The sequence below is a fragment of the Temnothorax longispinosus genome, chromosome 10 (genome assembly GCF_030848805.1).
Source record: "Temnothorax longispinosus isolate EJ_2023e chromosome 10, Tlon_JGU_v1, whole genome shotgun sequence".
In the NCBI taxonomy this organism is placed as follows: domain Eukaryota; kingdom Metazoa; phylum Arthropoda; class Insecta; order Hymenoptera; family Formicidae; genus Temnothorax; species Temnothorax longispinosus.
Window position 1 is genome coordinate 14,115,223 of NC_092367.1, and position 23,718 is coordinate 14,138,940.

Here is a 23,718-nt window from a genome sequence, read left to right on the forward strand (position 1 = left end):
ATCCCCCTCGCGATCCGTCCCGTACCCGCTAAGTAATCACTGCCGGGATCTCTTCGATTTGTATTGTTCTTTATTATAATATCAATAGTATGACAGTGAATCCTAATATTAATAATATACAGTGTAGATTATCGCTATTGTTATTATCATTGTAAATTTCGCAAGTTTCTTCTTCCCCCATAAACGTACATCAACTCGGAATTCGAAAGTACGTGAACGTATAATATATAGCAAATATGTTACATCAAAGGACGAAGTCGCGTCGTCGTTCCATATATAAACCGGCCTATACATTACATTACATTACAACTCGAGTAATACTTCTGTGTTCAACTTTAACGCTAATCTTAAAATCCTCTGTTTTCTTCTCGCCCGCCTGTCCCGCCGTGACGTGATCGCTGCCGCGAGCTCTCTCTCTCACGAGCGAGCAGCAATTGCACTCGTACTTTACGCTAATGATATCTCGCTGCGAGATCTCGCGTAACAGAGTGTTTTCGCACGAGAGCGAACGGTGGCAAGTAACAAGGAAACGGAAAAGAGAGACGGTAATTGAATTGCACATTCCGCATTGCCACCCGAATTCTCGACTTAAGCTCGATCGCGCGCAAGGAACAGAGGACGACATGCTGTATTATATAACACATTTCGCTGTAACAACGACGCAGGCTTTTCAACGAAGGTTCATCATCGACGCTGATCGCTGCCGATAAGCTGCCATTCACCACAAATAGAGCGACTCTTGGCTGTTCCCTACGTTTCGGCGAAGGCGTAGCGCGGGATGCGTTTCTCTGTCTCGGTATTTAAAAAACACACAAGCGCGAATTCTCTATATAAACAATTGCGATAGGAATTTACGAAAGCTACATTTAGAGTATGTACAAATCTTACGAGTTCACGTATACATATATATATACACATATGTATATGTATACGCGGCGTCTCTGCAACAGTATCAACATGTAATATATATTATAATAATACAATGTATATATTATAATATAAATTATAATAATACAATTCTATGTATTATAATATATATAATATTATATATTACATATATTATAATACTATATGTATTATAACATTATAATATAATATATTGTAATGCACTTAAGATATATACCTAATTCGTATGTCACAGATATAAAATGTATTACGAGTGTCACAATTTACAAAAGTCTATCCCTAGAACCAGTCCCTCCTAGTTGTGGTCAATGGCAAAACGGATATTTATGCGCCAGAAAGATCTGCTGCTAATCCAAAAGAAATCTATCGAGAATTCCTCAATCTTGACAATATTACGGGACGTTTACCAACGAGATAAATCGAGATGAGCCATTATAGCCGATAATATCTTCAACGAAAGATTCTAAAATTGAACGATCAACAGTATTCATAGAAGACGAAGCGCAGGGCGACGATAAATTGAGCCAAGTAAAGAGCTTTTACTCGCGATGTACTCGCTCTTTACCGAAAAATATATATCTCCTAGGACATTTATTTTCCGATAGAGGCATCCCAGCGTACAGAGAGAAGCCACTAAAACCATCTCGCTTATTCTTTGCTAGGATCCTTCCAATTAATTCAAATTTCTCGCGGAGACACCAACCGGATCTTGTATCTTACAAATCTAACGCGATTGAACCAAGTGGAAACGCGATTACAAACTCCTCAATTCGCATTTATCCGCACGTTGATGGCAGTTGCGTATTATTGGTGTATCAATATTATCTCGTAATATATATGCCCGACGTCTAACAACAATATTCCTATCGTACACTTAACGCGCTATTTCGTTCCCCCTCCCCTCCCATTTACCCTCGATAAAACTCTCATATTCCTAACATCGCGTATTTATCGGCACATACCCCTTTCTTCCCCGTACATATAAAATCAGACTTAGAATTACAGCACATACCGAGGCCGTGTTTTAACAAATTCTGCGATATATAGCTAAGCTATATAATCTCAGCGTTACGATCTTCCCTCTATCGTCTACACATTTACAAGACGCTCTTCAAAGAGCGAGGGATTATATTTAATTCTAACTTAGATGTAGATCTCCGATTATAGGTCGCAAGTAAAAATATCAACCTAACTCGCCTCACTCACATAATTCAAACTCGCTTGCAGAACTTTGAATCTTCGCGTGACATCGAAATCCGGTACCAATTTACTTACAATCTAGATGGACATTAGTAAATAGGGAATGCACTCGCGCATTTCCATAACGATGATTAACGGTGGATAACGATTGGCAAATGCGTAGGTAATCATCCGATGGAAATGCGCGCTTATAAGAAATGGAAATCGGTGCGTAACTTCCAAATAAATTCGTCACACTGCATACGAATTAACATTCCGCAAAACTTGATCGAAAAGGAGCACATTCTTTTGACCGAAAAGTGTGCAATGGAAGCTTCTAGTTTACAAATCATTAAACGTGCTTGGGTTCAATTATCTACGCCACCATTGCACCGCTGAAATTGTCTCCTCTATCGCGTAGGAATCTCTGAATACATTTTAACGTAATATCTAATTCGACACGATAAATACAACAGAGAAACAAACTCGAACAGAATTCCAAAATGTAAAAATTTATCTACAATGCAACGCAAATATATGAAGACGCCTAAAAAGATGCATATCTTCTGTATTTCTTGCGGTGCTTGGGTATACGCAAGAGACCTGTGTGCACCGTGCGCGATCACTAAAAAAAAATGTACTATTGTTGTCACGTTCTCTAATACAGAAATAGATATTCACATTAAATACAATTGCAATGTTATAAGAGAAACCTTCTAATTTAAATAACAAATTATTTCCATAAGCGGTCGCAAAAAAATTATCGTGGATATCTGCTAGGTGGCATGTTCTTCACCGATCGATCCTTCATGTCATTCGGGTTGAACATCATTGGTCCCTAGAAATTATTCTTGATTTAAAGTACATAAAATTAGTGAGAAGAGTAACTAGAAGTGAAAGCAAGTCCTTCGATTTTTGAGCTTGCACAATTTTTTATTTCGAAATTATTCGTATTAATTATAGTTCATATGTAAGCAGTAAGGGAACAATACATTTTTTAATTCTTCTGCTATCTCCCTCGTTAAAAGTATGTGACGCGCGTTTGTAATTTACAGTGCATAAGAAGATACGATATAAATTGGAACAATTATATGTACATATATGTATATATATATGTCAACAAACAACAGGAGTAAAAGTAATTAATTAATGTGTGAACTTATTTTACAAAACCCGAATCCAACATCATCCTTCACCAAGCTTTCCCACGATTCCGTGATTAATGATCTCATGAAAGTAGCGATTGATAATGATTGATAAGCGTAAGCTAGTTTTAGTAATAGAAGTGGCGTTAAAAGTTATGATAAGAGTCTTGCTCGGCACACGAACAAACTTGATTAGAGACAAAAAGATTGTACTAGCATAATCTCCCGTACCATAGTATGTTTCGCAGTAATAAAATTTGGAAAGTGGTCACCTTGGAAATGCGGAAGAATTTAATTGCCATTGGATTACCTTGGATTACATTGGATTACCTTGTTTCGTTGAAGGAGCCGCGGATCCCTCATTGTGTAGCTCTGCACCTCTCGTGATAACGAGCTGGTCGAGCTCCAGCGAGAGAGCTATATGCCATACACAACACAACAAGGTTGTCTCACTAACAGATACTCGCCACGTCGCTTGTAATTAGCTAGTCTTATCTTATATGTTTACCAGTAATACCAATTTATGCGATTACACGTTGCACTTATGCTCGCAGGCATAGCTAAAAAAACAATAGCATCTCAACAAAGTCGTTTAACAAAGCGTAAAGGCTCTCCTTCGCGTCACACAACGTGAAAATCGGTATTACGGTATTCATGTTCTCGTGTACTATATAGCATAACGTTTCAGCAAAGTAGAAAGAACACTTTTTTCATGCCTCGATCACAGTGTGAGTATGCAGATGATTAATGGAGTATTTCACAGAGGATGTGTTTACATTACACAAAATCATTCACGATCACAAAGGAGATATGCCATTACTGTCGTTCTACTTCAAATAAAGTGAAAACATGCAGAGCGATATTAAATTCACCCTAGAGTGGCTACATAAGATGTTAACAGCCAGCTTTGATTATGAAATGCAATACAATCCTTCTTCTTGCGAGAAAAAGCTACACACACACACATTTTCGCGAAGCGGTGGGCAAGGAGAAAGCGCGTGTGTAAAACACCAAATAATGATACGTAAAATTAATAAAATAAATATGTCCTTACTATCAGCAATAATTATTATTTGGCTACATCATTCTGCTTCCCCGACTGCTTGCATAAAGAAATATAAAGAGAAAGGTAAGATTAAACACAGGTACACAAAAGAAAGAATCTGTAGCAAAGTGGAGAAGTCTAATTAAGTATCTGTCACTAAAATGTAATGTAGAAAGCGATAGAAGTGTATTTTAATTAATGCTATTAATAACATTGATCGTTATAGCGATTTAAATAGGAGGACTGACACAGTGTTGGAGCAGTCTAATCCATAAATGTAAACATCTTGTAAAAAAAAAAACTACACGATCGAGCTCCAATAAATACGTTAATTACTGTACACATAGATTATAAGTAAAAATAAGTACGATCAATTCAAAGGTATTACGATATCTTTGAGAAAACTAGACAATATGCAAAACTAAGGGAACGAATGTAAGGTGTACAGACTGTTCGTTACGATTATATAGAGAAAACGTACAAAAAAAAATCCGTTCATGTTAGCGTTACGGTTTCAAAAAACACGCAAAGGCTAAGCTGCATACCAGAAAACTGCAGCTACAACGCAAGGGGGCAATGAATGTACTGTGTAATGTGAAATTTAAGGAGACACATATGTATGGTTCTGTACTGTAACGTATAGTTCGTCAATAATATGTACATAGTTCAATGTTTGTGAGACCGCACAAATTTTCGCCGCGTTGCACTTACTGGGGTGTTCTCCGCGACGTTTCCAGACGGCGGAGTTGCTGCCGGACTCAGGAAATCCACAGGAGCGGTTGGATCATTAACTGCCATGATAAAGACGATGTTACTTTAACTGGTTTTCAACTGCTTCAATCCTCGCTTGAGAATTGAAGAACATAACTGAGGATTTATTTTTACTCGTTACGTCTTTCGCTCTTTTTAAATATTATACTTTCGAATATACAGAGAAAAACAAGCCGGGAACCAAACTCGCACAAGTGAAATCGAGGAGTTGAAGTTTAGGAATAGGAACTCGATGGCTTACTTGGCGCGGGAACGAACATCTGCGGAGATGAGGTAGCCATAGGTACGAGCGGAGACGTTATGGGAGTGGCCACGTTAGACGATGCCGCGCTACCTTTGGGTTTTCCGCCGGGATTCATTATGTCTACGTAGTTGGCACGCATACTCCTACCCTTTGGCAGTTTAAACATATTGCTACCAGTAGGCAATTTCGAGATATCCATCGCTGGTGCATCCTCGTTGTGTGCATTCGGTAGAGGTAGAGGCGGCTGCGGGCCGCGTTCCATCGACGGCGCACGGAAACTTACGTCGGACGTTTTCGGCGGTGGGGCCAGCGTCCCGGCACCGCTGTCGCCGTCCTCATCCTTGTTCATCCACTTCTTGGCGACCGGGTCCCATACAATCTGCAATACAAAAGACGACCGAGTTGATTCCGCGATTTCACGAGCAACGTCTCTCCGCCGTTTGCGTTCGCACGTTAAGAAAAGAAATCTAGCTAACGAATTATAAAAGAGTATTAGTAGTAGCAATCCGTTAGTCGATAGTTAGCTGACAGTTAAGTCAACAAATCCTAGCATTATACTGGCCTGTTTATCGTCCGTCTTATAAGCATTGTTGCAACCATAAGTAGCATTCTATTACCAAAAGTATCCGCGCAAGCCCTTAACGACATAAAACATAAAACCGTCCGTCGTAATTCTCTAATGAGCTGTAGGAAGATACGGCGAAGCCACGACAGTGGCAGATTCTTACCGTTGGGTCGCTATCGTCCGGTAATATCATTTGATTTTTCGGCTTGGGCGCGAGTTTACTGAACAAACCACCGAACCAGGAGCCACCGCTGTTGCCGGGTTTCTTCTCGGCCGTTTTCTCCGACGTTTTCTTCACGTCCGCCGCAGATTTAGCGCTCGATCGTGGTGTCTCAAGCGCGTCCAATTCTTCCAATGGATCATACTGCTTACCCGTCGACGGTGTCATGGAGATTGTTGGCTGCGCAGGCTGAAATAAAATATACGATTGATCATCGCAAGCTTGTTCCAGCAAAGTTCATCACTATTTACTGTAACAATGCGAGTTCGCCTATCACATGCCAGGTAACAGTGATCTGATCGCAGTCCATGTTCGAAACACCTATAAAATATGCGATACTCACAAATGTATTACAGTAAAAAATGAAAAACTTTGATTACCATGTTTATTTTAGATATGACGTCGCTCTATGATGATGTGTTTTATGTTCAAAGTGTACGATTAGTAAACGATTGAAATCAGAATCGCATTAGAAAGCAGAACGTGAAAAGCGCAAATAAGCTCCACATGTGTTGAAAAAAGGATTTAGAACTTAGAGGACACGTGGTAAATATTAAGTTGGAATTAAGTTCTTAATTTTACAAGATTAACTTTTCAATCTACGTTGATCAAGCCTTAAATCTCTCGCTCGTTTTAATTAATATTACATGGCCCCTAAGTCTATAATCTTTTTTTTTTTTCGACAGTCTATATATGCGATAGCCTACATTTTTATATACGACGAATTGTGTTTAAAATCTCAAGAAGTTCAAGAAAATGCATTATATGACAAAACTTTATTATGCGTTTGATGCCAACAGTAACAATACGTCTATATATATCTACACATTCAAACAGTACTTAAAATAATATTCAAATTTTATAAAATTACACAGTACGTAATTAATATGACAAAAGCAGGATTTTTTACGTCTCTATTTGATCACAGCATATGGATTTTTTTCCTCGTTAGTATCTGGACATTTTTTATATAGTAACATGTAAAAATTCGACTTTCAAGATAATATATATATATATATATAAACCGAAATATTTATTATAAATCTATTAATAGTTCTTTCACTGTTTCTTTTCAATAATTCTATTAAATGTTGAAAAATACTGAAAAATTATTTATGTATTGCCATATTTAAAAAAAAAGAATTTCTTCTGTTAACACTTAAACACGAAAATCCAGTTATATCCATCACATAGTTACATTCACGTATACCTCTGTATTTAACACGTACAGAAAACTTGGCCACAATTATACGCGCTTACAGATTACATTTTTAATCGCATTTCGTGGGCATATCAATGTCGTAAGTCAAAGATGTATTATCTTTAGCGGAAGTATCATCGGTTAGACGATTATTGTTTCTGAATCTAAGCGGTAAATCAATCGGATACGTGCCACCGAAAACCAGCGGCTTATATCTGGGCGATTCGGTGATATTTTGACCGATACTATCGTACGACCACGCGTCTACCGTGTCGCAAATAACATCCTTTCTGCGAATATGCGGTGCCACCCTCATAACTTTCTTCTCCTCGAAATTACAATACTGTTTCAAGGTTTGTGCTTCGCTATTGAAAGCGACGTGGGCGTCTTTGGCTTCGGAGGATAAATCTGCTAAAAGAGACTCGAGTTTCAATTTGCTAAATTGAATATCTAAATCTGTAGTTTGCGACGACGCGGGTAAACTTCCTTCGTCCGGCCTGTCCGACGCCGTTTCTTCCTTATCTTCGGACGGATTCTTTTTCTTAATCTTACATTTTAGGAACACCGGTGGTTGCGAGCACGGTGGTTTCAAAAATATAGGATCGACGCGTCTCGGTTTTCTAATATCTTTCGGATGTACTTTGTTTGGTACAATTTTTGGATAGTTCGTGGTCAATTTAGGATATCTCCTACGAGAATTTTGAGCTTTGACATCGACATTATCGCCGGACAGATTAAAGAACGTAGGTACATTGCCAGGAGTATTATCATCAAATGCAGAGGCGATACACGGATTTGACTTTACAGACACATTGCGACGGCGTAACGTGTTAATGCCGGCAGCACGTGACGATCCTTCAGGATCGAGAATATTATCCGAGGTAAGTCCATAATTACTTACTTCAGGAGTGGGCGTTTTGTCTTCCCTTTCCGCCTGTCGGTGAGCAAGCATCAAGAAACAGGTGAAAAATGTTAATTGTTCTGTATTTTGTATTTTGAAGTAAATAATGTATGAAATTATGAGCGAAAATGAGACATTATTTTTGTAAAGAATCGGTATTCATTAAAAAATGAGAAAGAATTATATGAATGTGTAAATACATTATGAGACAAATATGTAATGACTGATGTTTTGTATTTAAAATATCTGCAAAAAATATGCAATATAGCTACTTTTTAATATACCTCATAGTTCCATTTGTCTTGTTGCTGCGTGTTATTTACATCAGCCTGATCGGTGGTTAAGCCTGATCCAGACTGTTGCTGCCAATTAGGCATAGTTTCATTTCTTCCATAATTATTCTGATAATACGGTTGCTGGCCCCAATAATCCTGTTGCTGCGACTGCTGGTACTGAACAGATTCGTCCATGTTTCTCATATATTGCGCGTTCGGATCGTATGTATCTTGAATATTCGTGGGCAGAGACAATGGTTGCCAATCTGACTGCATTTCGCTCGTATTTACTTCCATCATTGATGTAGGCCCGTCACCGTAATCGGCTTGAATAGTATTCCATTGTTGTTGCGATGATAGCGGCGGTAACGATTGCTGCTGCTGCTGCTGATGTTTCATTTCATGAATTTCTTGATTTTCTGTCATAGTACGGGAACCATATGTCTCATTTTCGACAGTCTGTTCCTCCTACAACAGAATTCTATTTAATACCTGCACTAATCGCGCAATAAAACTAAATATATCTCGCAAAGTAATTATAAATTACCTGATATTTGCCAACTATCTCTGCCAATTTATTAAGCCACGTTACATTCGCAGCATCCTCAATAGCATCCTTATAGACCGGATCGTGATATTTGATTCGGTCGCCCAATACATAAACCGCTTCGATGAAGGATTTCTTGTATTTCGACGGGTCGTTCGCGATATTTGTTGCAATCTGTTCGATATACAATAGAGCCTTTTCTATCAAGCCACAGTCTACCATTTTCACAGTTAGATCGAACTTGAATGTTTGAAGATCTACTAATGTGAAACAGGGATCGCTGAGGTTTCGTGCATATTCGTAAATCTCCGTTAACATGACAGCTTCCATGGTGAAAAATTCAGAATACGACTTATTATGATTAGCGCCGATCAGCACGAGTTTAACTCCATTAGTTCCGTAAGCCCCAAAATCAATTTGCGCGAGTATGTAACAAAAATGCGCGGCATGGATGTCGCCTCTAGCGAATAACGTGTCCCCGAGAGTCGTTATTGATCGGCGATTAACTTCTGGATTCGCTGAGGTATTGGAAATAATCATAGCTAAATGAGGCCGCCAATCGTCCCAGCGTGGATCCGCAACGCACTGTAGAAGAAAATCGAATAATCGATAACACAGCGAAGAAGCATGAATAATTTTATCATAAGATACAAGTATAACTCTTACCGTAACTATAGCAGGTACACGACCAGAATGCAGCTGATATAGGGTCTGCAGCGGATCGTGCGGTGGCAGACTGTTCGCAAAACGAGTCATTACAGAAGCATGTGTACGTTTATCCAGTTTACTAGCCAGGAAGAGAGCGTGGCCCCAAAGTCCTTCGTTCATCGCGTACTCTGTTACAGATAAGTAAAAAGAAATAAATAACTAAAAACCATTCACAACGTTAAACGATACCTAATAAAGACTAAAGTCTTTTTTTATACCTAATGCTTCTTGAACCCGTCCATAGAGTAATGTATCTCTGAATTCGTCTGTTATTTGCTCTACAGTTTTTCGCAGCTTGGTTTCAGATTTCTCGGATAGCACCGAGATATCCTGGGTACTTCCGTCGCTGCCCGTCGCTCCAGATCGTTGCGATATTTGCGATTCTCTGCGTCTTACATCCTGAGATCTGATGAATTTATTCGCGTCGTAAGGATAAGCATCCTTGTTACGCAGCAAGAGCCCGGCAATATCGACACCGACAACATTCTGGATAAATTTAAGCAATATTAATTTATTTGAACAACACATTTTTTAAAACTAGTAAACTTTCAAATAAAAAGTCTTACTCCATTCTGTTGAATTAACATAATCATCAGTTCGTATAGCAAGATGTATGAAGCGCGATCGATTATTTCTTCATTTACCACTGCTTTTTTAATTTTATTTTCACAATATTCTATGATAGTCTTCTTATGCGTTACGCCGCTGTAATAAGTTACGTTATGTATATTATGTTTATATTGTTATTATACTTTTGTATGATTCTACTTACTTTATTAGAGGTCCCGGATATAATCGTAAATCGCGTGCAATAGGATCATGTGCGAGTAAATGATCTACGCGAAAAATGTCCACTTTCGCTCTCTCGCCGTCAGCTGGATAGCTCGGGTGAACGTGTACCAAAGACCCAATAGAAAAGCATCCTATGAGTAAATTTTTAAATTAACTTAGTAATATTAAACATTAATAATAATAATATATATAATACAAAATCGATCACAAGTTATACCATATGCATGAGACGTGGAATATTTAGTCGGTGTCAATCGAGCAGAAGTAATTATCGAATCTTCCAATAGCGACATATCACCCAATGTTCGTTTATCACCAGTGGTCCTGAAATAAATACGTTATTCTTTCTTTTAACAAAGTACCTTTAAAGAATTACGAAAAATATAAACTAATGTATTAATTATGATAAATATTAAAAGGCACATATAATTAAATACAAAATAAGCATGTTCTACTTAAACTTTAGTTTAGTACGAGCAAAATTAAGCACACAATTTTGTACATTTCTATTACTTTATTACTGTTGTACTGTATAATATTTTACTACGTTAAATAATCGTTGTAGTAATATACATTTCATATTAACTGTCATGATTAATTCTACACGATATTCTATGTATATCTAGCCAACTGTAGGTATGCCATTTACATGATTAAAATTTTAAAATACTGGCAGAAAACTGAATTTTTGACACATCTAGCTTAGAAGTTTCAAACTGAGAGGAGACTCCCGGTCTCACCTATTAAAATTGCGACAAACCGTACTGCGCTCCCGCAGATTTCCGGCCCATCCGGAATATCCGAAATGTGGGACATAAAATGCCTTGTTGGGTGAGTGAAAACATGCACTTGGGATTGGAAAAAATCTGACATACAACGAACGTTATAAAATCCGAAACCAGGTAAGAAACAATGACTGTTCAAAAGCTCTTAATTCTTTTTTAAATTCTTAACAAAAGATTTCAGAACATACCTATCGTCGCAGGAGCTACGGCCGGAATGAACGCTGGCTCTATCCTCTGGATAATTGCCGACTCCTCTGGCGATATGCTGTTGTTGATGCTGACTGGCATAATATTTGTGGTACCACTCGGAATAGGCGGCAGGATTCGTCCGTCGTAGGTTTTCGAGATATGCATAATAATTACTACCGTAATGAGTACCATAATCATATCCACTGTATCCTACATTTACAATTAAATACATATTTAATAACTATTTTCAATTGTTCTTTGTATTTCTTAATGTATATGTATTTTATATTGCAGCAAGTACCATTATATGCATAATAAGGATCCCTTGTACGCATGTAGTATTCACGGTCTCTATCATTGTAAGACGATCTACTTGAAGGCCTAGAACTGAAAGAATATATAAATGAATATAATATGCAAAATATACAATATATTAATTAAAACAGTTAATTGTTTCTCAAAATCCGCGACAAAATGTTAATAATATATTTTACTCAGTCATAAATATTCTTTTCAAGTTACAAGCATAAAAGTTGTATAGCATCTACTGTCATATCATTTAATATTGTTAAATAGTAGAAACAAATATAGCTAAATATCAAAATTATACAGTGATAGAAATAATAGAATTAGTTTAAATACTTGGGAATCTTTTTATCAAAATAATCAGTAGAGAATACGCCGATAAAGTTCGGTCACTTATTTCAGAAATATCTTGCATTTAGACATCGAATATACCTTCTTCCATAAGGATCGTCGTAGTACTCCCTTCTGTACTGATCTCTAATATCGTAATCGTCGTATCTTCGAGGTCGTCTGTCGTCCCTTCTTCTGTCACGATCCACGTACTCTCTATCCCTAGGATCTCTAGAATACCGCGCATCGTAGTCTCTCGGGTCCCGACGACGTGGATCATCGACTCGTCTGCGATCATCCGGTCTCCTCCTGCCGTCTCTTTCATCCACATCCTCTTTTCCCCTGACTCTCCTGTCCATATCGTCTCTACCGTGTCGATCCAGGTCGTCGCGACTTTGATGCTTACGCTCGTCGTCCCGATACGGGACATCCCGTCGCTCGAAGTCGTCGCGGGCGTTGTACTGACGATCATTGTCGCCTACGCGTCGGCGCTCGTAATAGTAATCGTCCTCGTATTCGCGATCACGCTCGTAATACGCGTTCTTCCGATCGTATTCGTATCGTCGGCGATCGGGACTGGTCTCTCGTCGTCTCTCTCTGCTCTCGTCCCGGCTGTTGCGTGATCCCTCGTCCTCCTCGTCCTCGTAGGAATCCCGGCGATTCGACGAGCCGGAGATACCCTGGCTCTCGCTCTCCAGGGACGCGCCCACCGCTTCCTCGCGCTTGCTTCGCGATTCACTCGCCTGATCCTGCATCGCGGCCATCGTCGGAGGAGGAGCCTCCGGAGGGGAGCCGGTAACGACTCTACCACCCGTTGTTCTGTCGTCCGATAACTGCGTGACGTCGTTGGAGGACGCACCGCCTGGTATCTGCCTCAGCTCCGCGTCCGTTTGCTGCGCGACTTCGTCGGGTTCGTTGCCTCTACCGAGGACCTCGCGGGTCTCGCTCGGCTCCAGCATTATCTGCGACTGAAGCTGATACCTCTCCTCGCCCGACGGATCGTTCCGCGACTTTTGCGGTGGGAGAGAACGTTCCCTGCCCGAGGGATCGTTTCGCCGCTCCAGCGTGTCCGAGTCGCCTCGCAGTAACAGAGGCACGTTCCTCTCTTGGCCTGGAAGAACGTCGCGACGCTCCGCTCTGTCGGGTAAGTTCCTAACTTGCATACTTTGCTCCTGACCCGACGGATCGTTTCTCCTGGGATCGGACAGACGTTGCCCGGTCTGCACGTGATGCTCCTGACCCGTAGGATCGTTCCTGCGTGGATCTATGGTGCTCGATTGCCCCGGTACTTCGCGCAGGAAGGGAATATCGTTAGGCACTTCGTCGTTCTCGTCGTCCTGGCTCGGCGGCGTCGGCTCGTGTTCCTGATGCGAGTCCGTCAACTCGCCGGTCTCCAGAAACGTGTTCCTATCGTTCGAAGCGAACTCGTAATTGTCCGGCGTCTGTTCCGCCAGAGGGGGATGAGGCCGTACTTGTTGAGACTGTTGTTGCTGCATCGACAGCACCTCGACGTTGTTCACTTCCTCCCTGAAGTCCCGGATGTTCGTCGCTTCCTTAGGATTCGCGCTCGGCTTGGGATCGTTGTCCAACGTTTCCTTGTTTATGGAGTCCCGCGAACCGTAAATATCGCGCTCCTTCAACGTCGCGGGCGCGACGACCTCGACGTTTATGAAGTCGGACGTTTGCTGGATGTTCTCGTAGTTCTCCACGTTCTGTTCGGGGGTGTTCCACTGCTTGGGAGGCGGGCGCGTGTGATCCTTCGCGTACCACGCGTTCTCCAGCGTGTTTTGATTGTACCATTGATCGTACCCGCTTTGCGAGACACCGTCCGTTATCTTAGCGGCACTTTGATATGTATTAGGTATTAGAAGATCTTGACCGACCACTGGCTGGCTATCGACGGCATGCGAGTTCTCGATGCCGCTTGGCGCGTAATCCGGAGGTAGCACGGGCATGTTGTCGGGTACGGAATTCCCTCGGATACTCGCGACGTTAAAATTAGCAGGATGTTGAGCTCTCCCTTCTACGGGGCTCGAATGCACCTCTAACGATTCGCCTAAAGGATCGATATGTTTTCCCGACTTGCTTCCAATGTTGAGTTGACCAAAATTGCTGGTTAATTCCTCTGCCGCTGTAGGAGCGAAAGTACGATCATCCTTCTCGCCGATAAGAACGGTTTTGGAAGGATCGCTCTTCGGTGCGTCGTCAGTCAGTACGTTCAGATGATGGTGGTCTCCAATCAGTGACTTGACGTCGCTCGATTTAGGATAACTGATCGAGTCATGAGGCGATACGGTACTTGGGGTAGAAGCTACTGCCGCTTGTTTCTCGCTTTCCTGCTCATTGTTGTTGGGCGTATGTACAATATTTTCAATAGTCGTAAGTGCAATTGTAGACGCTGGAGTATAATTAAACGGCGCCATGTGCATCTGTTGCCACTCGTTTGCGGCAAACCTAGTGCCGTTATTGTTCTGCGGTACGTTCTCCGCGAACGAACTGTTATCCGCGCCCGTCGGCTGTAACCATTGCGTAGGATGTACAGATTCGCTTTGCACGTTGGAATGTCTCCAATCGTGCGAGGCACTAATGTTGCCCGATGGCGGCCAAGCAGCAAATGTGTCGTCTACATTATTCGTTGTTTGTACTAAATGCGCGGGTTGATGTTGGGACTCGCGATTTTGATTGTGCCACTGGTTCGATACATTAGACTTAGCACTCGGTTCGGTATTACCCTGCTGCCCACTGGCAGGCCAGTTCATGGAATGTTCCTTGTTGACTTCGACAGGTGCGTTATACATTTGCGATGGTTGCACGCCCTGATTGCTCATATTGTCAACTATTGGCTGCTGCAAATCCTGCGGCACGTTCTGATCCTGCCACTGACTCAGCGTATCGTTGTGATTCTGCCAATTACTTTGCAGCGGCAAGTTCGTCGCGTCGTCTTTGTTCCAGTTATAATTGTTATGCGGTGCCATCGGTGGCGGGTGTGCCGGTGTCGTCGCGTCGTCTTTGTTCCAGTTATAATTATTATGCGGTGCCATCGGTGGGGGATGTGCCGGTGGCGGATGCAACGGTGGCTGATCCTTCTGGCTCTGCTGCAGAAGTCTCTGCTGGGGATAAGCTGCATTTTGCGACTGCTCGCTCGACCATTGAGCGTGCTCATAACCGGATTTCGCGTTGCTCGATTGAGGCGGCAACGGATACTGCTGATTTTGATTGTAGTTCGTAAAGGGCGGAAAAGAATCCGTGTAAGTCGATCCGGTCTGACGAGCGGGCTCTGTTCTGGGAGTGTTTCTGTCCGACACGGAGTTCTGGTTAAGTACATCGGACGTGTTACCATTAAGATTCTTGTAATAATGATTTTGCGCAGAAGAGGATATCAGCTGCCCTTGATTCTGATACGAAGGTACATAATGCTGTTGCTGCTGATGTGGCGGTTGTGGTGGTGGTTGCTGCTGCTGGGTATCTGATTGTTGATCCAGATTCCAGTCCCAAGGATCCTTCCACGTATCGCTGGCAGGTTTTGATTGGTTCACGAGAGACTGCTGGGTGGTATCGTTCGGCGGAACGTCCGATTGAGGTCTCGACATGGGCACCCACATGTTTTGATTGGGCACTCCGTACGCAGCCGTATGATCCACCCGTGCTCTGATGGGTCTAGCTCGATAAGGATTCTAAAATTGCAGTTAACAGTCAAATCACTCATTCCGCTGTGTAACTCACGTCACGTAAAGCAATTAAACTTGTAATACTTACGTTCATGCTGCCTGCAGGACGGTACGGCCTGATTCACAGCACAATCTTTGAGATCTGCAAATCAACAACACACAATGTAGCGAATAATCTTCAATGGAAAGTCGACAGAGACGGCAGAAACGTGACAAAACGTTTTCGTTAATTTACAATTTCACTCACGCATATTTTGCATACATATGTCACTTTCGGACGGTTGGCAATCAGCTAAGAATAATTTAACGAACTCTACCGTCAAAGCGCGAGTGTTTAATTGGCTGAATTGTCTTCGCGATTGCGGAAAACGTCTCGTCACCGCGACACTGACAGCCTCGGCGTACACGGATGTAAATTATAAATGGGTCATTAGCCGCGAGTCCCCGTAGCACCGGAAGATCACCGAAGGTCCCCCGACGCGTCGCGTTCCCGCGACAGGAAGAAGAGGAGAGCGAAAGTCGCGAGCGAGCGACGAAAGCGATCGCACTCGATAAGATCCGTTTCGCGAAGCGGCTCGGCGAGCGGGAGGTGGGTCCTCGGGCCGCGATAAGGAGGCTCGCGTCAGACGAGGAATCCCTGCCCCGACGACGCGGAGTCGCGGCGATTTAACGCAATTATGTAACGACGGACGTGGCAGGGTGCCTTCCGGGAGAGGCGCCGTCCGGGAAGCGCGGCGCGATCGCGAGCACCGGGCAGCCAGCTGTCGAGAGAGTCGAGAGACGGCGCGGGGGAGAGCCGAGGTTTCTACAAACGTAAACGCTCGCTCGCTCACCTAAAAGCTATCGTCGCTGCCGTCTCCACGCCGCGTCCGGTATGCGCATTATTGGCCGCCGCCACCGCCGCCGCCGCCAGCCACTTTCACGGGTTCCTCTTCACGGCAGGTCGTCCAGGTCGTCCTCGTCTTCGACGTCGATGGCCGCGCGCGCGGATACGATAATACGATCTCACGAGTACGCGGACATTTCGACGTGCGCGCGAGAGAGAGAGAGAGAGAGAGAATGAGAGATGAAGAGAGAGGCAAGACACGACTTGGCAGATCGAGCACGTCACGGATCCTTTCTCTCTCCCCGCTCTCCCCGGTAGCGACTTTCCACGCGAGTGACGCGAGCGGAACCGCGACGAACGTCAACGAACGTCAAAGCCGAGCGCCGAGGCCGGAAGCCGAGCGCCGCCGCGCTGAGGCGGCGGACTCAACACCGATCGCGCGCGCGAGATGGCGGCCCGCCGATTCGATTCGAACATTCGAACGCGACGCGTCGATTACAATTTTAAAGAAAACTCCTTTATTTCCTTTTGAGGAAACAAAGATGTATGATTTACGGGCCCGATTTGCGCGCCGGCGATCGCCCGCGTCTCGAAAACGCGCGCTCGAACGTTATTCAATCCTCGCGGCGCGGGGAATTTCCTCCCACGAGCGACGCGGGACGAGTGCGCGAACGTCGCGCACGCGGATCGCGCGTCCCGCTTTCGGCTTTCCTGACAGCACCATATGTCCAAAATCGGGACGATCGAGATCACTCGACATAAAATGTCTTAAGTCTTGTGTCCACAATGCTAGAAATCGCTCCGAGATCTCGGACGGAGAAAGAATTAACCAATTGCATTGGTCAATTGCCGAACTGTTTAAATATATGATTGTCAATTTTTTCTCCGTTCGAGATCTCGGAGTGATTTCTAGTACCGTGGACACAAGGCTTTAAAAACATTATTATGACGTCTTTTAGACATTATTAAGGCATCTTTCAAACACCATATCATAAGACCTTTTAAAGGTAAAAGGAAAAGGAGGTAAAGTGGAAAAGGTGTACGCGTTGTTTGCAGATCTCAAGGCTGCATTTGATAATGTGGATAGGGAAATCCTGTGGAGGATTCTACGAGGAAAGGGAATAAAAGAACAACTGATGAGAAGATTGGAAAGGATTTACGAGGAAACGGAAGTTGTGGTGAGGACCAGTCATGTATATACGGAGGAGTTCCAGACATCAAAAGGAGTAAGGCAGGGATGCGTAATGAGTCTACTTCTGTTCAATCTGTATATAGCGGATTTAGCTGAGGTAATGGAAAAGAGAGGAATAGGAGGAATAGAGGTAGATAAGATTAGGGTTTGGAATTTAGAGTATGCGGATGATATTGTGATGGTAGCGAGAAATAGGGATGCACTGATAGATATGATGAGCACACTGAAAAGATTCCTAAAGGAAAGAAAATTAGAGCTATGTACAGATAAGACAAAGATTGTAGTGTTTAATAGGAAAAGAAAAGAAGGCAAAGGAGGTATGGAAATGGGATGAAAAATATATAGAAGAGGTACAGACTTTTAAATATTTAGGTTTTACGTTTAACAAGAATGGTAACTATAAGGACCACATTAGAGAATTGATAAAAAAAGGTAGGATTGCGGTTAGAAAAGTCTGGGGACTAGGAGAAAGAATATGTAGGGGAGATTTCTTAAGAAGGTGGATGATGTTTAAATATTTGATGCAGAGCGTTATGGCGTATGGGGTAGAAATTTAGGGATGGGAAGAGAAGGTAGAGTTGGAAAAAATAATGATGGACTATATTTGTTGGATATTTTCTATAGATTTCTGTACACCAAGGTATGTGATATCAAGGGAACTAGGTATGGTTAAATTAATGGTAGGATGGGCATAAGGGCAATGAGGTATGAAGAAAGAATTTTAAAAGGTATGGGAGGAGATATTGTAAGGCACTGTTGGAAGGAAAAGGAAGCTTATGGGTGGAAGGATAGGTATAGTATTGAGAGAGAAAGATATTACAACAGGAACGGATGGGGAATAGGTATACTGGAGGAACTGAGAAGAGAGGAAGCGAATTTAGAAAATAAAATAATAAATAGGGAAAGAGATAACTAGAGACAATGGGAAGGGAATAAAATCCTAGAGGCAAGGCATAATAAAAGATATAAAGTATATTAGATAAGTTAGATGGAGGTCCGGAATATTTGAAGAAGAATAGTTTAAAAAGGGTAAGGATAGATGATGATGTACGTAAGAGCTTTAATAAAACTGAGATGCGGAAATTTGGAAGAAGCAAACAAATATTGGTTAGAAGATTGGAAAAAATGTATTTGGTGCGGTGATGGCAATGACTGTATGGAACATTATGTAAAGGAATGTCAGAGAGCGAGTGTATCATGGTTTAAGGTTTTAGGTAATGACGAGGCGGAGAAGTGGAAAAGGCTGTGGAGTGATGAACTAGATTTAGATAAGGGTAAAATGTTGCGGAAATTATGGAAGGAGAGGGAGAAGGAAATTAAAAAGAGAAAGAAAAATCAAGCCAAAGATAAAGATTGTGATAGTTTAGGTCTAAGTAGTTTAGGTTCTAGAGGGCAGCGAGCGTACAATTGGTATGGATGGATGAGTGAGGATAAGTTTTAAATTGTATAAAACCAAGTCCCTTCCTGGCTATTTATGTAAAAGCTGAAGTAAATAAATTCTATCATAAGACCTTTTAAAGGCATATTTAAGACATTTTTAAGATGTTTTATGATATGATGTCTTAAATATGTCTTTAATAAGACGTCTTACAATATGATGTCTTAAAAATGTCTCAATAATGTCTAAAAGACGTCTCAATAATGTTTTTAAGACGTCCTTTATGTCCCGATTTTGGATGTGCCGTCTTCTTTCCTTTTCACGATGCGCTCGCCGATGGTAAGGCCGCGGAGCGTGCTTTCGCTCGCGCCCGTCGGGTCGGCCGTTCGCCCGCTCGACGGATAAGCGATCGTCGTCGGCCGAGCGGCGCAGTGCGCATGGACCGACCGGACGACTGACGTGGTGGACCGAGAGACGAGAGTGGGAGTGGACGCGCGGCGGCGGCGGCCACGGCCACATCGCCATCGGCCCATACGCGCGAATAGCTTGCGGATGTTGAGATCGTGGAGCGGCGCGACGACACGAATGTGCGATTGAAATCTTCTCCTCGGTCGTTTTTCCAGACGGAGATCGGCGAACATCGCTCTTCTGTAGTAGGTAGTCCGGTAGGATGGTCCTGTTCACGATAATCGCAAGGGTGGCGGATGGCCTGCCGCTGGCGGCCACCATGCAGGACAACGAGCAGGTTAGAAATGTGCCACGGTGAAACGTCACTTCTCAGGCATCGCACTTTTTACCTCTGTAATTATCTCGACGCATCCACGGAAGTCCTTGTTTCCAAAGAGGAGAAGGGATCCTGAAATTCATTTGCTAAATTAGAAAGTTGAGATCTTTGGATCGAAATTTTGCCCGTTTATCCATGTTTTACTGACGTATGTGAGCTGATCGTGTTCTATTTTGTGTCGCAGGACGGTAAGAATATCGTGGAGTATCAGAATCAGGCGAAGATGCTGTTCAGAAAGCTGGGTTCACAGTCTCCGGCGAGGTGTACCCTCGAAACCGGACCGTATCTTTTCCAGTAAGCGACGATCGGCAAACTTGACCTATGTGTTTTAAAACCTGTTTTATATCGTACCTTCTTTGCAGTTATTTAATCGAGAATGAAGTGTGTTACCTGGTGTTATGCGAAAGGAATTACAGTACGCGCATAGCTTACAGCTACTTGGAAGACATAGCGCAGGAGTTTCATGCTCAGTATGGTAAACGTGTAAATACAGTGACCAGGCCTTATACCTTTATCGAATTCGGTAAGCCATTAATGACTGTGAACGTTAATGTCTTGAATATATTGCATCAGCTTCATGTTCTTCTTTTCTCAGATACATATATTCAGAAAGCCAAGAAGATCTTCACGGACAGTAGATCTCGTAGGAATTTGAACACACTTAACACCCAGTTGCAGGACGTGCAAAGAATCATGGTGCAAAATATTGACGATGTTCTACAGAGGGGTACCGTACTCTCAGGTAATGTGGAGCTGTTCCGTTTGCCTGAAGAGCCAAAAACGTAAATCGTAGATATCTGCGCGTACTAATATATTAATTGCATCTTGCAGAATTGGATACAAAGACGCAAAACTTGTCTATGCTGTCGCAGAAGTATAAAAAAGACGCGAAACATCTGAACAGTAAATCAATGTACATAAAAGCTGTTGCCGGTCTTGTTGCATTTGTGATCTTCCTGTTATATTTCTTCGTTCTTTAGTTAAGCAACGTGAGTAGAAAAAATTTCGATAATACGCGTCAAAGGTATTCCATTTCCAAGGGTAGAATATATATTTTCATTCAACTCGCCTATATTTATGGAGTGTTTGCGACTACAACCACCATTTATATTTATAGAAGAGGAAATTAAAAATTTTACGTACAAAATAAAAACAATATATATATATATATATATATATATATATATATATATATATATATATATATATATATATATATGCACACATATACTCAAACTGGTTATGTAAAAATTATGTTTATAACAGAATAGTATATAATTATATAGCAAGATATTTGACGATTTTTTTAGCACTATTCAAAGACAAACACTAAATTTCTTATATAGAAGTTAATAGGTATACAGTTTTTATCACATTTCCGTTGAGTCATTTTCATAATCTTGCGTAAAAGATCTAGTAATCTCTACGTAAAAAAAGAAAACGATATAATGTGCTACCGTTTTAAAAATATATTGTAGCAAATCGTGTAATATAACTTATTTCGGAAGTTTGTTGGCGGTGAAAAATAAACTGCCTCTAAATTATGAACTAGAATAGAAAGAAATTTCACAAATGAGGAGCAGAGACGGATTTTTATTATTGCGTTACGAATTTTTATAAAAAAAAAATTATTGTATTTATCATTCCTACGTCTGTTAAATTATACAGTTTGTGTGATCCTCTGTGAAGTCCCGAGTTAGTATAAGTTTACGAAAATGTTTTCATTATTTTTGAGTTGTACTTTTGGGTGGTGCGCAGGTGGAGGTATATATATCAGCAGAAAAGGAACCAATTAAGAAAAAAAAAATGTATTATAGATGGCCATACGCGTCATTAATGTTACTATATTTGTATGTATTTCTTCTGTATTAAAATAACGGTGATGTATTTACAATAAAATATATCCACACATAATTAAATATTTATAACAATGAACGTAATTTTCACATTTTTATCAAGTCTTCGTAATTCGGTATATCAAGCGACTGTTTCTTTCTTTTAAATTTGACGTCCGTCTTCTCATCATCAGAATCCGAGAGATCATTGAAGAAATAATTTATCGGCTTATTTTTTTTGTCATGCCCATTATCATTATTGTATCTTCTCTTCGCTCCGTAACTCGTACACTCCGTGTCACTCGTTTCTTCATCTGGATAATAATAGACATGATGTATAGATCTATAATAATATATCGATGATGCTTATAACGGATAATATTTACCAGTGTCTATAATCTCGTACATATTCGAGTGATCCTTCATAACGACATGCAATGTCGGAAACTCTACTATAGTTTTATTCTCCAAATTTTCTCTCAACGTGAGCGTAAGATCCAAATCGTAAAACCTGGAAAGAGTAATCGATTACAATTAGCCGAGTACTTCAAAATTAGAAAAAGTAAAAAAATATATATTGGTTTACCTAGAGTTTGCCTTCTTTATTTTCTCGGCTTTCAAGAGCACTTTAATATTACTTAACCCAGCTGCTCTATAAAATTGCAGTTTATCAGCTAAAACCAGTTTTGTATTCAATCGTTCAATATCAGTCTCATCTGTCGAAGAGACCGGATCTAAAACCTGTTCCACCAATGTTGATAATCTTATGCTGTCTAGAGTTCTGTAATAAAGGTAATAATGTGAGTTGCTGTTCATTGCTAAAAGTCTAGGCTTTCAGACATGACATGCATTCGTCCATACCTGTCCACCGTGCACTTAATATTTTCAGCCTGTGGGAAAATCCATTCCAAACGCCAGAATAGCTCATTGGTCTTCCAATTAAGATACGTAGTGTTTTCCTTGTGCCGACTGAAGAGCTGCGGCATAAATAACAGCGATATCTTTCTGTAGCCTGCAGCGCATCTCAATTTATGTAGGTGCTGAAAGAAAGCAACATTGTAGGCCTGTTCTTCTTAGCCGAACTTCTTGCATGGCTCATCTTTCCTCTTTTTCTTTTCACACTGGAGAGAAAATCAGAAAAGATGAACTGTGCCAGAAGTTTAGCTAAATAAAACAGACTTTGCTGTACTTAAAAAAAAATGACAGTATAAATAAAAAACGAGAGGAGATAATGGATATCTTACCACTGGTAGATTAGCTTGACGCGTGAACCTTATCTCCGGATTTCGCTTCTTTGTATCAACCGTTCTGTCAACTTGCTCGAGGAAGCGATAATCTGCAAAATGTGAAACGGTCAAAGCCTCGAGACGTTTTAAGCAATTTAAATAATCTAAAAAAAGGACTCTGTTTCTTACCGCTCAATAAATCTAGATCGGTGAACGAATTGAGGGGGATGAACTTGGTCTTGTCCCGGATCCCGTCGCACTCCAGTTCCTTCTTGTGGACGTTCACGCACGCGACAGAGCAGGTTCTAACCTCGCATTTCGGACAGGTGTACCGTGCCTTAGCTGCGGCGCATACCTCGCAATCCTCCAGTCTGTAAAAAAGAGTAAAATAAAAGGAGTAAATTAATCATCGCGAGAGATTTACTCGATCTTTACATTTATATGAACATCAGACATTCCTACACTTACTTGGTCCTCGTGGGTTGCTCCATCTTGCTTTTAGGTTAGGTTTATTTGCTTCTGTGTGTTTTTGCGCGCGCGTGCATGTGTGTGTATGATTGGCTGCGTTCTGCCGATACTCCGCTAGCCTAGCAATCAATTGTTAATTTGTGTTAATAATTAGCCAGATTTGTATTATTCCTCTTTCGTATTCGTATATGATACAGTTTGATATTTTTCGTAAAGGCCGTTTTTTTTTTAA

At 41.5% G+C, this 23,718-nt stretch overlaps 3 protein-coding genes and 1 pseudogene across 19 annotated transcripts; 2 read left to right on the top strand and 2 right to left on the bottom strand.

Annotated features, from left to right (window-relative positions):
- Positions 1–52: 52 nt before the first annotated feature.
- On the bottom strand, positions 53–16,955 carry Sec16 (Secretory 16). Of its 17 annotated transcripts, none has more exons than XM_071790022.1 (19): positions 16,611–16,953; positions 15,866–15,919; positions 12,212–15,783; positions 11,775–11,860; positions 11,473–11,683; positions 10,717–10,823; positions 10,480–10,630; positions 10,274–10,412; positions 9,926–10,193; positions 9,666–9,835; positions 9,000–9,584; positions 8,462–8,920; positions 8,178–8,210; positions 6,019–6,264; positions 5,288–5,669; positions 4,987–5,066; positions 3,561–3,647; positions 2,799–2,923; positions 53–2,710 (listed from the first exon to the last, which is right to left on the bottom strand). In XM_071790022.1, exons 2-18 carry the CDS (start codon positions 15,869–15,871, stop codon positions 2,846–2,848), a joined length of 6,660 nt encoding a protein of 2,219 aa, XP_071646123.1. In that variant the 5' UTR covers positions 15,872–15,919; positions 16,611–16,953; the 3' UTR covers positions 53–2,710; positions 2,799–2,845. The 17 variants fall into 17 exon arrangements, 12 of the variants coding, with proteins under 12 accessions (XP_071646123.1, XP_071646127.1, XP_071646132.1 ...); XR_011733896.1 differs by lacking the exon at positions 53–2,710 and adding an exon at positions 4,285–4,329 and having other exon boundaries at positions 2,866–2,923; positions 5,381–5,669; XR_011733895.1 differs by lacking the exon at positions 53–2,710 and adding an exon at positions 4,285–4,332 and having other exon boundaries at positions 2,866–2,923; positions 5,381–5,669.
- Positions 16,956–18,298: 1,343 nt separating this feature from the next.
- On the top strand, positions 18,299–19,521 carry LOC139820890 (uncharacterized; annotated as a pseudogene).
- A 168-nt stretch (positions 19,522–19,689) lies between these two features.
- Sec22 (vesicle-trafficking protein SEC22) lies at positions 19,690–21,876 on the top strand. The gene is made up of 5 exons (XM_071790050.1): positions 19,690–19,918; positions 20,142–20,251; positions 20,320–20,480; positions 20,553–20,699; positions 20,789–21,876. The coding sequence occupies exons 1-5, from the start codon at positions 19,844–19,846 to the stop codon at positions 20,935–20,937; spliced, it is 642 nt and encodes a 213-aa protein (XP_071646151.1). The 5' UTR covers positions 19,690–19,843; the 3' UTR covers positions 20,938–21,876.
- Positions 21,791–23,620, bottom strand: LOC139820083 (box C/D snoRNA protein 1). Its single transcript, XM_071790049.1, has 7 exons — positions 23,487–23,620; positions 23,208–23,389; positions 23,037–23,128; positions 22,654–22,832; positions 22,379–22,573; positions 22,179–22,303; positions 21,791–22,106 (listed from the first exon to the last, which is right to left on the bottom strand). The coding sequence occupies exons 1-7, from the start codon at positions 23,507–23,509 to the stop codon at positions 21,901–21,903; spliced, it is 1,002 nt and encodes a 333-aa protein (XP_071646150.1). The 5' UTR covers positions 23,510–23,620; the 3' UTR covers positions 21,791–21,900.
- Between the last annotated feature and the right edge of the window lie 98 nt (positions 23,621–23,718).

What these genes read in the sequence shown, in the direction of transcription:
- Sec16 (XM_071790022.1), bottom strand. An exon ending in TGTTAATTCAACAGAATGGA is followed by an intron (nt 10,194 to 10,273) that starts GTAAGACTTTTT and finishes AAATTTATCCAG; the next exon opens with AATGTTGTCGGTGTCGATAT. An exon ending in AGATAGTTGGCAAATATCAG is followed by an intron (nt 8,921 to 8,999) that starts GTAATTTATAAT and finishes ATTCTGTTGTAG; the next exon opens with GAGGAACAGACTGTCGAAAA.
- Sec22 (XM_071790050.1), top strand. Translation starts at nt 19,844, where the DNA reads ATGGTCCTGTTCACGATAATCGCAAGGGTGGCGGATGGCCTGCCGCTG. An exon ending in CCATGCAGGACAACGAGCAG is followed by an intron (nt 19,919 to 20,141) that starts GTTAGAAATGTG and finishes TTTGTGTCGCAG; the next exon opens with GACGGTAAGAATATCGTGGA. An exon ending in TTATACCTTTATCGAATTCG is followed by an intron (nt 20,481 to 20,552) that starts GTAAGCCATTAA and finishes TTCTTTTCTCAG; the next exon opens with ATACATATATTCAGAAAGCC.
- LOC139820083 (XM_071790049.1), bottom strand. Translation starts at nt 23,509, where the DNA reads ATGGAGCAACCCACGAGGACCAA. An exon ending in GAGCAACCCACGAGGACCAA is followed by an intron (nt 23,390 to 23,486) that starts GTAAGTGTAGGA and finishes TCTTTTTTACAG; the next exon opens with ACTGGAGGATTGCGAGGTAT. An exon ending in GTCAAGCTAATCTACCAGTG is followed by an intron (nt 22,833 to 23,036) that starts GTAAGATATCCA and finishes GCTTTCTTTCAG; the next exon opens with CACCTACATAAATTGAGATG.